The sequence below is a fragment of the Dermacentor albipictus genome, unplaced genomic scaffold (genome assembly GCF_038994185.2).
Source record: "Dermacentor albipictus isolate Rhodes 1998 colony unplaced genomic scaffold, USDA_Dalb.pri_finalv2 scaffold_18, whole genome shotgun sequence".
Classification (NCBI taxonomy): Eukaryota; Metazoa; Arthropoda; class Arachnida; order Ixodida; family Ixodidae; genus Dermacentor; species Dermacentor albipictus.
Window position 1 is genome coordinate 3,929,696 of NW_027225572.1, and position 13,913 is coordinate 3,943,608.

The 13,913-nt window shown below is 46.4% G+C and overlaps 1 protein-coding gene across 31 annotated transcripts in view; it reads left to right on the forward strand.

The window, feature by feature from the left end:
• Positions 1 to 2,464: 2,464 nt before the first annotated feature.
• Positions 2,465 to 13,913, forward strand: part of LOC135908732 (nascent polypeptide-associated complex subunit alpha, muscle-specific form-like) — a 236,484-nt gene continuing 225,035 nt past the window's right edge. For all 31 annotated transcript variants that reach the window (XM_070529168.1, XM_065440583.1, XM_070529173.1 and 28 more), the window contains exon 1: positions 2,465 to 3,121. In XM_070529168.1, coding sequence (XP_070385269.1) covers positions 3,116 to 3,121 — 6 coding nt within the window. In that variant the 5' untranslated portion in view covers positions 2,465 to 3,115. The remainder of the gene's footprint in view (positions 3,122 to 13,913) is intronic.

The window sequence follows — 13,913 nt, forward strand, 5'->3', positions numbered from 1 at the left end:
TTAAGAAGCAGTCAAAGAATCAAGTTGTGCTTGTAGAACCTAACTGCAGTATTAGGTAAGTCCTCGTGTTACTGCCGAGCGTTTCTCTGAAGAAACGCAAAAATTCGATATTGCACCATGTACTACTCGTTGTGAACAAACCAGTTTTAGCGGATTGTAACTGTTGAAGTCATATATAGCCAGCGTCTGTGACATACTTGTTGCACGGCGGCAGGTATGGTATCATAACTGGATTCTTATTTTCTATATTTTTGCGGTTGTCGATTGAAAAACCCGCAATGGGCTGGTCTGCGCTCCTTTGGCTGGCACTGTAGCGTTGCCTTCGAGAGCTGCATTGTAGTCTAAGAAATAAGCTCTTTGAATAAATTTTCGCAAATGAAGACGTCGTGAAAATATATTTGAGACGACCGCCATAAGTACACAAGCAGAGAGAACGAGGGCGAGCAAACGAAAACACCGCAGAATGCGTCCGGACACCGCCCGAACTGTAGCAGACGAGAGGCGCGAGTCCTTGCCCTGACGTCACGCGAGCGGCGCTCGTAGCGCCCCTGTAGTTCGTTCTCGGGGCTAATGGGTATACGTTTTCTTTTGAATAGTTGCCATTATGTATAATAGCGAAAAAAGCATCACAATATTTATGAGGACCTCTGCTATACTGCTCCCAACTGCCCTTTTGAATGCTTTATGTTTGTCGAGTCGAAGTGTAAGCATTCGGCAGAGGTTTGCACAGTACTTGGGCTATATCGTAGCGTTATTGCCACTGATGCCTGAAATTGTCACAAACAATTCCGATAACTTGGCTTAATTTGAAAACAATAAGCCTTGTGCCTACAAGTTTTGCTACTATATTTCTTCCAAGTGCCACGCAATATTGTTCAACCTCCAATTCTAGTGAGGGTGGCGCAGTAGACGGCAATTCGCTAAAGAAGTGAGAAGAAATGTCACCACGAGATTGTTAGAGAGTTAATAACGCACGCACAATGTTCCCATGGCTATCAACGGAAACATCAAACAGTGATTTAATGGTAACCACTAAGCACTAGTAGTCTTTGGTCTCTATAGTTAATGTGCTTACCTTTTTCTACTACGTTATCGGTAGCCTTCAATTAAACACGACATCATCATTACGCCTCAAATCACCTCTCAATCAATCATCAAATAACCCCATAATACAACTAATCATTATGGCTCAGTCACTAGTGATGGCTAGTTACTGATTTACTATGTTCAGGTCTGCTTCACACAGCATGGATGCCAAATGAAATGTCATAATTACGCCTACTACAAATTGATATGCTTAAGTGACTAGTATGAATTACACATATTTTGATGAGACAGTGCAGCTTTCAGTTGTGCACGTCGTCATTGGTAGTAATCAAACTGCCAATGAATATCGCTTTGCTGATCGTTGCTAATTGTATAACGCTGAATTATTAGTGATCACTAGTGGCGCGCTCAATAGGATGTACTCGTGTTTTCACAGAGTATAGCTTCATTGATATCAAGTGAAAAGTAAGTCAAACGGTCTTTGAAATATGACAATTAGGAGATGGTAGCATTGAGTATCTGTAGTGATCACGAACTACTTTAAATGTAGCAGTATGACAGTGGTCGAGATCTTCGGCTGCCGGCGAATTGGCGCGCCCGGACGTGAGCCATTCCTGAGAGTTTGCCAGACGGCGGCGTTGGTGTTAGCGCACCGATTACGCACGGGAATTTTATTGTTAATGACTACGCACGCCCGGGGTTGAAACATTTCCAGGCTGGTGTTATAGGTTAGGTGGTTACGATATTATACCCAACGTATACGAGCAACGTTGATTGCGAGATCGTCCAATACATAGATCCTCGTCAACAAAGACGCTGTTTCCATTATTGCGAATTTTAACATAACGCAACTATTCCGGGCACCTGATAGCTTCGAGCGCGTAAATTATTCTGCATCAAGAGCATTGCTCGCACGCGGCGACACTGGGCCGCAGTCCCCCTATATCCTGCGGCTATGACCAAATCACGCAATCCTTTCGAATATTACCCCGTCGTGTCACGTGGTGGTTTTACGACCGGCACAGCTGCTGTGGGAAGGCGGTGCGCTAAACTCGCAAAATGGTCATCCCGTCACTGGAACGAACGCCCGCCCGACCATTGCTTGCTAGTTCTGGGTGTTTATTACTGATATTTTTTGCCTGCATACGATAAGTTGTTTTCCCTCGTAACAAAGCTGCGACGCACGGCGACTCGGGCCAAATGTTATTTGTTTGAATTGGATAATGCGACATTTCTTACTTTAAAAATGTCATTTTCTTTGTAATGAACTGATCGACTTGGCCGCTTCCCAAGACATACAAGAGAACCATTGCGGTGGCGATGCGAAACTTGGAAGGCGCGCGCTTCAATGGCGACAGGATCATCTACTGTAATGTCGACGATGCTCATATACCGCCCACTTTTTGCAGTAAGATGCGCATTTTATCGCTTGTTCAGCAATCGACGAATCAAACAGGCCGAAACTGCTCGAACACGTGCCACGTACCTGTTCGCCGACGCACGGTCGCGCAGCACAGCGTGCATGATTCCTTTCGAGCTCGAATGGGACGCGCCGGCTGCGCTTCCTCGCACGCGCGCGAGCCGAACCGTACGCGTGGCGAAAAGGTGCGAAAGGAGCCCGATGTCGTCCGCCGGCAGGGCGGTGAACCCTGTAGAACGACTTGTCCGCGGGCACACGGTTAATTGCCGGGGATCGGTCGCCCCGTCACACGTGACCCTTGGAGATTGGCAAGGACGGAAAGTGCCGCACAATGGATGTTCTTCCGAGAGGCGTCGTCAGGCCGGCGACAAAAGCCGTGATTAGCGTGGTGGCGCGGAGGAGAAAGCGCCCCCCTCCCCGGCGCGCTCACTTTCGTCCCATATTGTCTGACCTAGATCGGCGTCTTGTGGGGGGCGCATCCTCACTCAGGTGAGGGCTGTCACCTTTGGCCCGGCGGAGGTATTAAAGCGACAGTTGGCTCCGGAGAGCGTCGCACATTCCGACAGCGCGGAGCCCGGGATACGCACGCTCCTGTGCATGTGCGCGTCTTCGCTGCCGATGCGCGTCTGATCTCCGCGTCCAGCAACGATGAAGGTGAGCGCCGCCGGCAGCACCACGGGCGACTGGTGCCGCTCCGTGCTCGCCCGTGGTCCCGCTCGAGTGCGAGAGGAGCGGCTTCGCGCAAGCCGCTTCTCTGCAGGCCGCTGTGCTCTTAACCGTGTCTGTGAACCATTGTCAATTCATTTGCCTGTTGTGCGCTGCCTCTATGCGGTGGGCAGCAGATCGCTTTTGTCCCCGGGATAGTACGCTTCACGGCAGAGCACAAGTCTTGCTCCTCACTTGGACGGCAGAAACTGGTGCGCCTCGTATGCTTGATGCTTCGCGGTTTCTTTATTGTTACTGCAAAACGAAAAGAGAATAATGCACGTCAATGATTCGGCCTTCCAAAGCGCTGTCAGTGCACGTAAAGGCATCATTCGAAACAGAATAGAGGAAACTTATGCGAAAACCTGCGAGGATGCCGAATGCTGAAGCGTTTATTAATCTCAGTATGAAGATTCAGTAGGTATGGCCCTGTTGCCATTATTTTGCCATCTTTGCAGCGGCATACACGGTTCAACCAGAGATTCTTATTTACTTTCATTTGCCTCTTCTTCCATCCCATCTTCTTACATCTCCTTAGAAGAGCTTTCTGACCTTTCATTTTATTTCATACCTAATAATTGCTACCAAGTTCGTCTACCTGATAACCATAGTCATTGCACGCAAGGCGCACGCCATGCATGGCAGCAACTAAGCTGTGTAAGTCGAGCATTATTAGCAACGTTGCAGCCACATTGTTTTAGCAGCGTTGTTTCGTTCTGATTGCTATTACCACCACGCACGTTCAATGGAAGAAATCATCGGATTAGTCTAGTGCTGTTTTCACAATAAAGAAGTCAATCTACAGAAAGAGTGCAACCTTCTCTTCATTCCCTGCTTAGCGGCGGCAGATTTGCTCAAATTTATATTGCGCCTGCAAAGGTCAAGATGCTTCATTCTCGAAATACATTCGTACATTTGAAAACCGGTGGTTCACAGACCCGCTACGTATGTCGTAAATTGCTGCGTGATGTCCCTGCATTGTTTCGTGATGGGGTGTGATAAATTGTTTTTATCTATTCGAGTGATATCAAGTTTGTCGTGTTGCTGTCATCACTACTGTTTTTATTATATTTGGTTTTAGCCTACAGTGAATATTCCTATGGAACATTGATAAGGTAAAGGAAATTTTGAAGCCCACACCTTGCTTTCTTTTTTTTTCGTTTACTTTCACGCCACTGACCATTATGGCACAAAATAAGGTAATAAGGTAGGGGTGCGAACTGCTTGATAAATCACTCAGTTCATGCGTTACTGCATAAGCTTTGATTGCGAGTTCCTAAAAGCTCCTTCATTGAGCGTGCCGCTGGGAAGGACACCTTTAAGTCATAGGTTTATTGGTGTAACGCATGTTCCTTTCTGCGACTTCTTAGAAAATCGTAAAATGCTTATGTTGCCCTGAGGTATGATGGCTGGCGCATTCACTTTCAAATTTTTATTTTCTTGCTCACAAAGCTGCAATTTTTCAAGGCCTACGCGCAGGCGCAGTGAGCTAGCACGATCGTCCAACTCTTACCCCCGCGACCATACAGACAGCCGAGCCCGAAACTATTAGTGCCGCATAAGAAGCCGGACCGCAATGGCGAAGTTCCGCCAATGCCTGTTACTAGCAGACAAGCGCCACGCTATAAAGCGAACGTGGCGCTGGAGTTATCCAGTCGCCTATGCCCCCATCGCTGAGCTGTTCCCTTGCGCAATGGCCAGGAGAGGTCACATGTCTGCCGCGGAACAGGGTGACAGTCACGACGCTTGAATAACAGTCGTTCGTCTTGAGCGAGCTGAGATTCCTTCGAGCGTTCAATCTCGACTCGTGGCCTCTTTTGCTCGGGGGAGCCGAGTGACTGGTGTCCCGCCTTCCCCGAGTTTGGCCACCGCGAAATGCTTAACTAGCGTTTGCTTTGACAACGCAGAAAAACGGCTCTACATGCTGTAATGAGGCCAGTGCGCGGAGCCCGTCCAAAAAAGAAAACGCCACAGCAGCAGCTCACATGCGCGGGATTTCTCGCAGCTCGTGCGGCCAGGAAAACTTCGCGGCAGGAAGGAAAGCCCGCGTCGGCCTCTTCCCGGTCACGCCGCGGCTCGGCTGCTGCGAATCCACAAAAGGTTGCAACAATGCGGCCAGCAGGGGTCACGCTTTCACTCGGGTGTCATCCACAAGGTGCTCGCAGCCTTTGAGCGGTCGCTTTCGCAACGCAGCATTGAGGGCAACTTTTTTGACAACCATGCTCCGGGCTCGCGTCCCGGCTCTGTGGAAAGGCTGAGATCGATGCTGTGTAGTCTGTGCAAGTTTTCGTTCCTTAGTTCTTTTTTTGTGTAGCATTTATCTATCAATAAGGAAAGCTGTATTTGTATGGGTCCGGATTGTGCTTACTTGAGTTTGCACATGAATCCTACATTACATACCTATCAATGGACGCATCCACGTCGATGCCGTTGACCTTAACCCACCAGTGCCAAAGGAAAGCACATGCAGAATGTGTTGAATTATTGGTATGATTATTTTTTCCTCGCAGCACATCCGGACAGTTTTATGAGTTATGCTTCATTTCTTGAAAACTTTAGGATGCTAGATGTGTTAATGTATGCTGGGCATTTAAGGGAGGAAAACATCGAGCCCCTCCTCGAAGGCATGTGATATTTTGGAACTTCCTATAGCAGGAATGTTTCGCACAAAGAATGAAATGAGGCTTTAAGGATAATCATTTAGCGCACCCCTGGAAAAGGTCGCGCCTCAATAGTAGCTATTCGTTGATAGGGAAGTTTTTTGTTTTATATATGTATGGTATGAGGCACAAGTTATTTGGGAGGAGTTTAGTGTTGCTTGAGGAGACCCAGGCAGTGCTCACATTTTAATTCTTGCAGATAACGTTGCCAGATCTTCTGGTAAATGCAGGTATACTAGAATAAAACATTAGGCATTTGAGTCACCTCATTGACGGTCCATTCAGAGATGCCAGTCGAGTTATTACATTTAACTTTGCTGCAGGGCTTTCCATGGCGACTAGGAAAAAAGGTATCTTGGATTTTCAGATATATCAAGGATATATCACACAATACATAGCTCCTCCCTCTCAACGCAGGGTGTCACGTCGTCACTGTCGTTTTCTTATTCTTGTTCCCACTCCTTTTGTCAATAATATTAAAATGGTGCCTAATTATCTCAATCTATTAAAGAAGTCTTGATAATTTTATACCTTGTGGCACTTACGTACGAAAGTTTAATGTAACAATGTGTGGTATTTTACTGAAGAGAAGTGCATCGAAATCTTAATCGGCCTCGTGAGAGGGAGTGGTGGCGGAGAATAATGATGTGATCTTTAATTTCTGTACTTTAGCGTGGCACGATTTCTGTTCATGTTCTGGCATGTTCATGTAGCCAACGAAAATATTTCGCCATGATAGACATAAAAATTATTCATATCCAACGCACATGTTGGAATCTATGTGAAGGGAAGCTTAGCGGTTAAAGAAATTCCATCAATTGGGCTCGTTTTATTTGCTCCCGCGTCTCGGTCGTAGAGGCAACTGATGCGGGTTCTCGTGCTATACGCACACCGTGATCGCCTCGACGGAAAGCGCGATCGTGGTTTCATCTCGTACCGGCCACACGATTCATTCTCTCTTTTTCGCTCCGCGAGGCCACGATGAACCCCGTGACCAAGAGGGTGTCGCTTTAAAACCAACCGCCACGCGGTCTTTGAGAACGAGCAAGCACTTTGAGCATACACGAAATGCCATTGCATAGTTTGTGAAAGGGAACTGCGGTTATTGGCTGCTATATAAAATTTCAAAGTACAGAAAAAGGTCTATGCTTATCATCAAGGGCCTTTCTCGTGAAACTTGCACACTGAAATCGGCTTCTAGCAGGAAATAATGCGCGTGACAGCAAAATTATTAAGTGGCTAGCAAAGCAGTGCCTGTCCCAGCCTGTTCCTCTCCAAGTATGGTGATGAATTGATCGAAGACACACGGTCGGGAAGCAAAACCACTATGTAGTCAAGCTAACAAGACTAGGAAAATTGAGATGCTACGAAAAAGTGTGTTTATTATTTAATTACTTACAACTACAATCTGTGCGATAGGCTATAAGTAAGCTTGACGATAATGCGTTAACATTGATTTAACGGTTGTTATGGCGGAAGAAAATAAACTACACGATTCACTCCTTATTTAACACAATGCTTTGAAAACAACACTTGTCAACTGTGTAGATGTGGCACTATAGTTGAAGTTGATACGAATTTTGTGTCAGCGTCCTAATCTTTACTCTCTCATGGTGCGTCGATTCCTCAGAAAATCGCTCTTTCAGGTTGCCACACGTATTGAGTACGTACGCCTTAATCAGCTTGCCAAAAACCCGACACGAGACAGTATTATATTAGACCTGTTGCTGACAAATCTCTTTGTTAATTCTCAAACTCGCGTGCTATAAGAGCTAAGCGACCGTAAAGCAGTGCACAGCGTTCATCCAGCTCCGACTCTTGATAAATTGACAACTATGCTACGAGAAAAGAACTACTCTAGAGCCGACCGTGGTAGAATGAAAAGTATGCTGCAGGAATTTGTCCTGATCCATGGAAGTACCTACCTCACCCGTACAGTCAGTCAAAACTGGCTGCTTTTTCGTGACAAACTAAAAAAAAATGAGTGTGCCTTTATACAGAAGTTGACAATTAAAAGAGCGACGATGCTCCTTGGTTCGCTAAAGAGGTAAAGAAGTGTATAACTAGAAAGTAATGAGTATACCACAGAGCCAAGCAAAAAAACGCAAACCGGGACTACGAAAACTATAAAGGGACTTCGATTAAGGCTTTGGCTTTAATTATAGCAGGTAAATACCGGTATTTTAGCCAAACTTTGGCCAATTTACTGAAGGCTAAACCAGGAAAATTTTGGCAATGCAATAATCCCAAGTCTGAATTTAAGACACCTGCGCGAGAGGGTGAAAATGGTGATGTGCTATTATTCGAAGCTATACGCGAAATATTTAACATTTTCCGCAAGTATTTACACACGAGGCTCCGCTAAGCGCGTTACCCGACGACGTTGACGCAATAATACTTCACCAATTGCGATCAATTTTAATAAACGAGTACGGTGTAGCGCGCGCCATCGAGAGACTGCCGCAGATTATTGTAGCCCGGGTGGTACCAGCAGTAAGCGACTAACGTGTCGCATGCTTCATTAGCACCAACACTGCAGTCCTTGGAGTCGGCATGTTGTCCTGGTGACTGGAAAATAGAGCACAGCATTCCGGTATACAAGTCAGGCAAAATCACGAGCCCCAACAATTATGCACCAATTTCGCTTATATCAGCGTGCTGTAAACTGTTAGGACTACCAGTTACACGCACATCATGTACCACCTAAACGGAAACAGTCTGCTGCTTGATCAGCAATCACGGATTGAGATACAAAAAGTCCTTTCAAACAGAGTTATTTCACCTGGTAACTGACCTTCATGACTCCTTGCGTGTTTTGCCCTGCCTTGATCTCATATTTGTAGATTTCTTGAAAGCTTTTGATTGCGTGCCCCTGGGAACAATAAGAAGGTTCATGAGCTGCAAGCTGAAGATAATACCGCGCTTTGGATTGAAGAATTCTTGCGCAGTCACTTTAAACATGTCAAGATTTGAGAGCGCATTTCTAGCTCTACTGCAGTAATATCAGGCGTGACACAGAGGTCAGTGTTAGGGCCGCTTCTCTCTTTAATTTGCATTGATTGCATAGCTAACAACACAGTTTCTAGTGACCTTTCGCAGACTACTGTGTGATATACAGATAAATAACAAACCTTCAATATAATTACATATTATGACTCGCCCAGCTACCTACCACACTAAAATAACCCGCTTGACGCAATGCTCCTACAGGTTGATAGAATCTACCTACATGAGTGTGGCAAACGGAGATAAACATCGACGAAACAAGGCTACTGACGTTTTCTACGCTCGCTGATGCTCCTGCGAATACCTATTTGATAAGCAACGGCATAATCGTAAAACACAGTCATTTAAGTACCTGGATGCGCACTTCTCCCCTGATCTAACGTGGAACGTTCACACGCAGCATATAACAAATAAATGTTGTAAAAAACAATTATGCCTTTTGAAGCGCCCTCTGTCGGCTGCCAGTGCCGAAACAGAGATGCGTGCCACTAATTAGGTCAACATTACGATACGCGTCGACAACATGGCATCCATGTAGCGTTGGCATTTCAGGCCAACTTTATTCTATGCAGAACAAGGTAGCCAAGTTCATTTCATCTGCATGTTCATCTTATCAAAGCGTATCGGTGTTCAAGCAAACACTTAATCTCTATAAGCTTGACACACGACTCAGCATATCTCGTTTGTCATTTTTTCACTCGATGTATCACAGCAATACAGGTTTTGCTACTAGGAATATTATTCCGGCGCATCACATCTCTTCACGCAGAGATCATCGTCTTAATGTAGAACCAATTTTCGCAAGAACATTGGAATATCAGAATCCACCATTTGTGTCAGGGGAATGATCTGTCGGAACAAACAGCTATACCCTCACTGATGTATCATCCTTTAAGACAGAATTGCTGATACATCTGGATCAAGTCGGCATTCAGCAACCCTAATTCCGTCAATGCGCATGGAAATAATATTTGATATACTATACCTCTTTCTTGATTGTGAGCTGGACATTGTAAGTACTCTCTTGCTTTGATTTGTAAACGCTCCATTTTTATTGTGCTTATCATATTTTGTCATTTTCTTTGATATTTGTAATCTTGTTGAACCTTTTGATTCTAAAGTAATCCCCCTATGTAATGCGTCGCGGGCGTTAAGGGTCTTGAAATAAATAAACGTAAGAATAACTAATTAAACTTGGCGTTTCCTGGGTGTCAAATACAGAAACTACCCTTCATGAATTGTGTAAACATTGCATGCAATCTACTGAAATACATCCGAATCTGAATAGGAACTCTACAGCCAGGAGAAGGCTGGCGTTTTCGCTACATAAATTTGGCTAGATCATATCTTTACTACGGTCAGTAGCTTAGACAGTAGAGCCTTGCTTGAATAAGCCAGTATGGTTCTGCATCTCCACGGTACTCAAATACTAGAAGTCGAGCATTACATGTTCATCAGGTTTACGGGCGCTTTCAACCAATCGCTTCTACAACTGAAATGCTGCAAGCTGTTATCTTGAAGTCACTAGCCGATGGGAGCAAACTCACCAGATGAATGTTTTTCGCCAATTTTACTTGGGAAAATTTCGAGTCCAGTCGGTTCCCAAATCTGCACGAACCAACGCGTTAGATAATCGTTAGGCAATTTTTGTTGATTGTCAACGCCGGTCTGATTTGTTCCTGTTTACCCTGTTGTTATTTTTCGTCTTCTTCGAAGATTTTCGTATGCTCAGTTTAACTGTGTTCACGTCGTAGCCGTCTCCTGCTTGGAGGTTATGTCTGTAGCATTGTAAACGTATTATTGAAGAAACGACCCCAAGGAACTCAGAAGGAGCTTCGAACGTTTAGAGGAGGCGCGATCGTCACTGAAGCTGGCAGCATGCCGTTCATGCATTCGGCTATGATAAAAACTCCTGCATGCGTGGCGACTATGTAGCAAACCGTCATGCATTGCTTTTCGCCACAAGTTCTTATTTGTAGACGAAGGTGCGCGGCACCCTCACAAGCACCGATGACAGCGGGTAGCTGAAAAAATTATGAGTAGGTCGCATAAGGAAACGACACATTTTAGCATTAGAGTTGCTTAGAGATGCTCCTACGCAGTCTATGAACAGCCCCATGAATAGTTTCGAGGCTGCGATTACAGTAGGGTAAACGGCATAACAATGCATAAGCAAACGTGAGGCTAGCACTCATTTTGACCCATTCTGTGTTGTGCGAATTAGCTCATACTCATTAGCCTGTAAAATACCATGCGCTACATCAGAGTGACCATTCTCTTCTTGTCTAGAGCAATCCTTTGGGATTCTTTCCTCCTTTTTATCTGCATCGGAAACGCGTCGACGACATCAAGCAAGAGCTGCTGCTCTGTCGGGACGCGAAATAATTCGGCACTCGTCGGCTCAAGTGGGGTGCGCGCAGGTCGCCGCACACTTTCGTGACTGGGCTGGTGAAATAAATTTGCTTAACTAGAACCGCCACAGCTAGCGAGGCGGCCTGCCAGTTGGCTTGAACTTGAATGCGCCTTCGGTATAGAAGACGCGCACCACCAGGTTAGCAGGGGGCGAGAACTGGCCGTCCAGAGGCTCACACTAGCGAGAAATCTGGGAAGATCAATGCAGTGCACGCCACGGTGTATGTATACTGAGAAAAAAAAGTTGGGGCTCAATTACCATGAAGAAAACGCACACTTAAAGGGACGCTTAAGCGCAGTGTCAAGTTAAACTGGAATGGTAACTTCTGGGAGAGAGTGGTTGCATGCGCCAAATAAGAGCGCTGGAATTAAAAATACTGCCATTTATTGTCATGCCCTCGTAGCATACACTCGTGGCACTTGGACTGCGTCTACTTGCGCCTATCTTATATTTAAAGGAGGATTAAATTGCATTTTGCAGTTACGAAAGACTCACCAAGCTTAGTTTTGACAACCTTTTCTCAACCGAATCGTTCAATACGCGCAAAAGCTTTTATAAATACGTAACTTGACACAAACGGGCGAGGGCAGTGGTTCGGCGCGAAATCCACCTTTTCCTGTTATTTTCTCTATTTAAGGCTAACCTTTTGCGGCGACTGGATCGAGCCTTGGAGAAATATTTCAACAGATGAAACTACCTTCTTGAGGGTCCCTGCAGAATTGGGCGCCGCTAGAACAATGTGTTTTGCTGATCACGCGAGTGCCTGCAACATGAGCTCTTCGGCGAAGAAAGCGCTCCGCAGGAGACGCCGTGGCTGCCATTGTGCGCGCCCAAGAGAGCCTGCGTGCAAAGCGGTCTCATTGTTTCGCATCATGGCTGGCAAAAGATGGCGGCAGCTCCCGCACTGCAAAGGGCGGCGTCGTTGCTGCAGGCTGGAGCGCACCATCGATGCGACCATTCGTTACAATGGACATTGGAGCATCAATCACTTGGCGCTATTCAATAGCGCTTATGCATGCGCATACTCCTTTGGTGACGGCTCCTGGCCTCAATGGTTCGGCACACGCCCTGACAAAAGAAGCAGGCAAAGACACGAAGCTTTGCCCCACTTGTGCCCACATAAACTTTCAGTGTTGATGGAGTTGTGTTGCTCAGCGGCAGTAACGTTCTACGCACGTTCTGGCTTTTTTTTTCTTTTGAGCATTGACTACGTTTGTTGCAAAAGTGCCAGAGTGACTTCCTTCTGACATCCCGAAAGGCACTGTGATACGAACAGCTTTTAATGCAGCAAGTCGGACCGCGTTGATGTATAGGCACATACGTGGGCTACTGAGCTCCAATTTGTATTAACTACACGGAACGTGGGCTTAGCCTGTAAGCATTGGGCACAATAAAATCGTGAAACTTTTGATTGGAGTGCTAAGAAACGAAAGTTGTACACGCTGGTCTCATCAAAAGTACTAAGCTAATTCACGTGAAAGCTGGTTCGCGAATCTTTGCTACGGCAGAGACCCCAGAGCTACCTGCTTGAGGCCCTTTTGCTAGGAGAAACGGAAAAAAAAGAACGCAGCATGTATTGGCGCAGCATGTATTGGTTGTAAATTGCAAAAAATGTTGCGGCGATGCTGCTATTCGATGAATTGGTTTTCATGATCTCCTGTGGAGAGGTCTGTTTTTTTCATAAGTGACGATACCATACACGCCCAACGGAATCGGCCGAAATTCGTGGGCACCGTCCGCCTCGTCGACCTGCCACTCGTGACGCGTAGCACTACTTGTCTCGACCCAATTCCGAACGGCGAGCGCCTGCCGCGAGTTCGTGCCTTCGTGTTCGTGACTGAGGCGCACGCTTTCCGTGTTCGTGGCTCTTCGCTGACCCCCAGGGGGGGAGGTGGTCAGCCAATCGCCACGATATCTCCAAAACGCTTCGGATGAACCGGCGGCCTTGCCCTCATTCCAGCGCCCCGCCGGAAGAAGATTACAAATGGGTGGTTGACCACCAGGGGTCGCGATTTGTTCCCCGCGCTGCTCGACAGATTACGCTGCCAGCAGGAGGAGATGTCCCGCAGCTTTCGCTCTCGATGCGCCATGGTGTGTACTTTCTTCCAATTCTGCGGGTCACAAGCCAAGGCATCAGTCTTTCTTAAAGTGCCCCAGCGAAGATAATGACGCAGCCATCATTGCATGTGTCGCGATATCCAAGGCCTCTTCCACTTGGTTTGGTGGTTCAGTTTGCATTCACGGCCTCCTTCAACAACTCCGGGGCGCGACCTTTCACTGAGCCATGCGACTTAAACGAAAGCGCCTCTCTTTAATTATTTAGGAAGTCGGTAGTCAAACTTCACCGTGGTAATCGTTACTTCGTTGGCGGCCGGGACACGTGTGCCGCTGTAGCTGGCGTTTTATGAGTTGTTTCTTTTCTTCTTCTTCGTTCGTCTTGAGCGGTTCAATAACAAATTCTTTCCCGATGTATCACTAATTAGAACTGATGCCACAGCTCATCTCGTTTTAACTGAGGAGTTTATGGAAAGAAAATCCAAGGCATTTTTTTTTTTACGGGGCCGACGATGAAAAACGGGCTGGTCTGGAATTTCCGTCACATGTCCCTCACGGCCGTCTGCGATCGCCGCTTGCGTAGCACTTAAGCTTTCTCTGCGAGAAC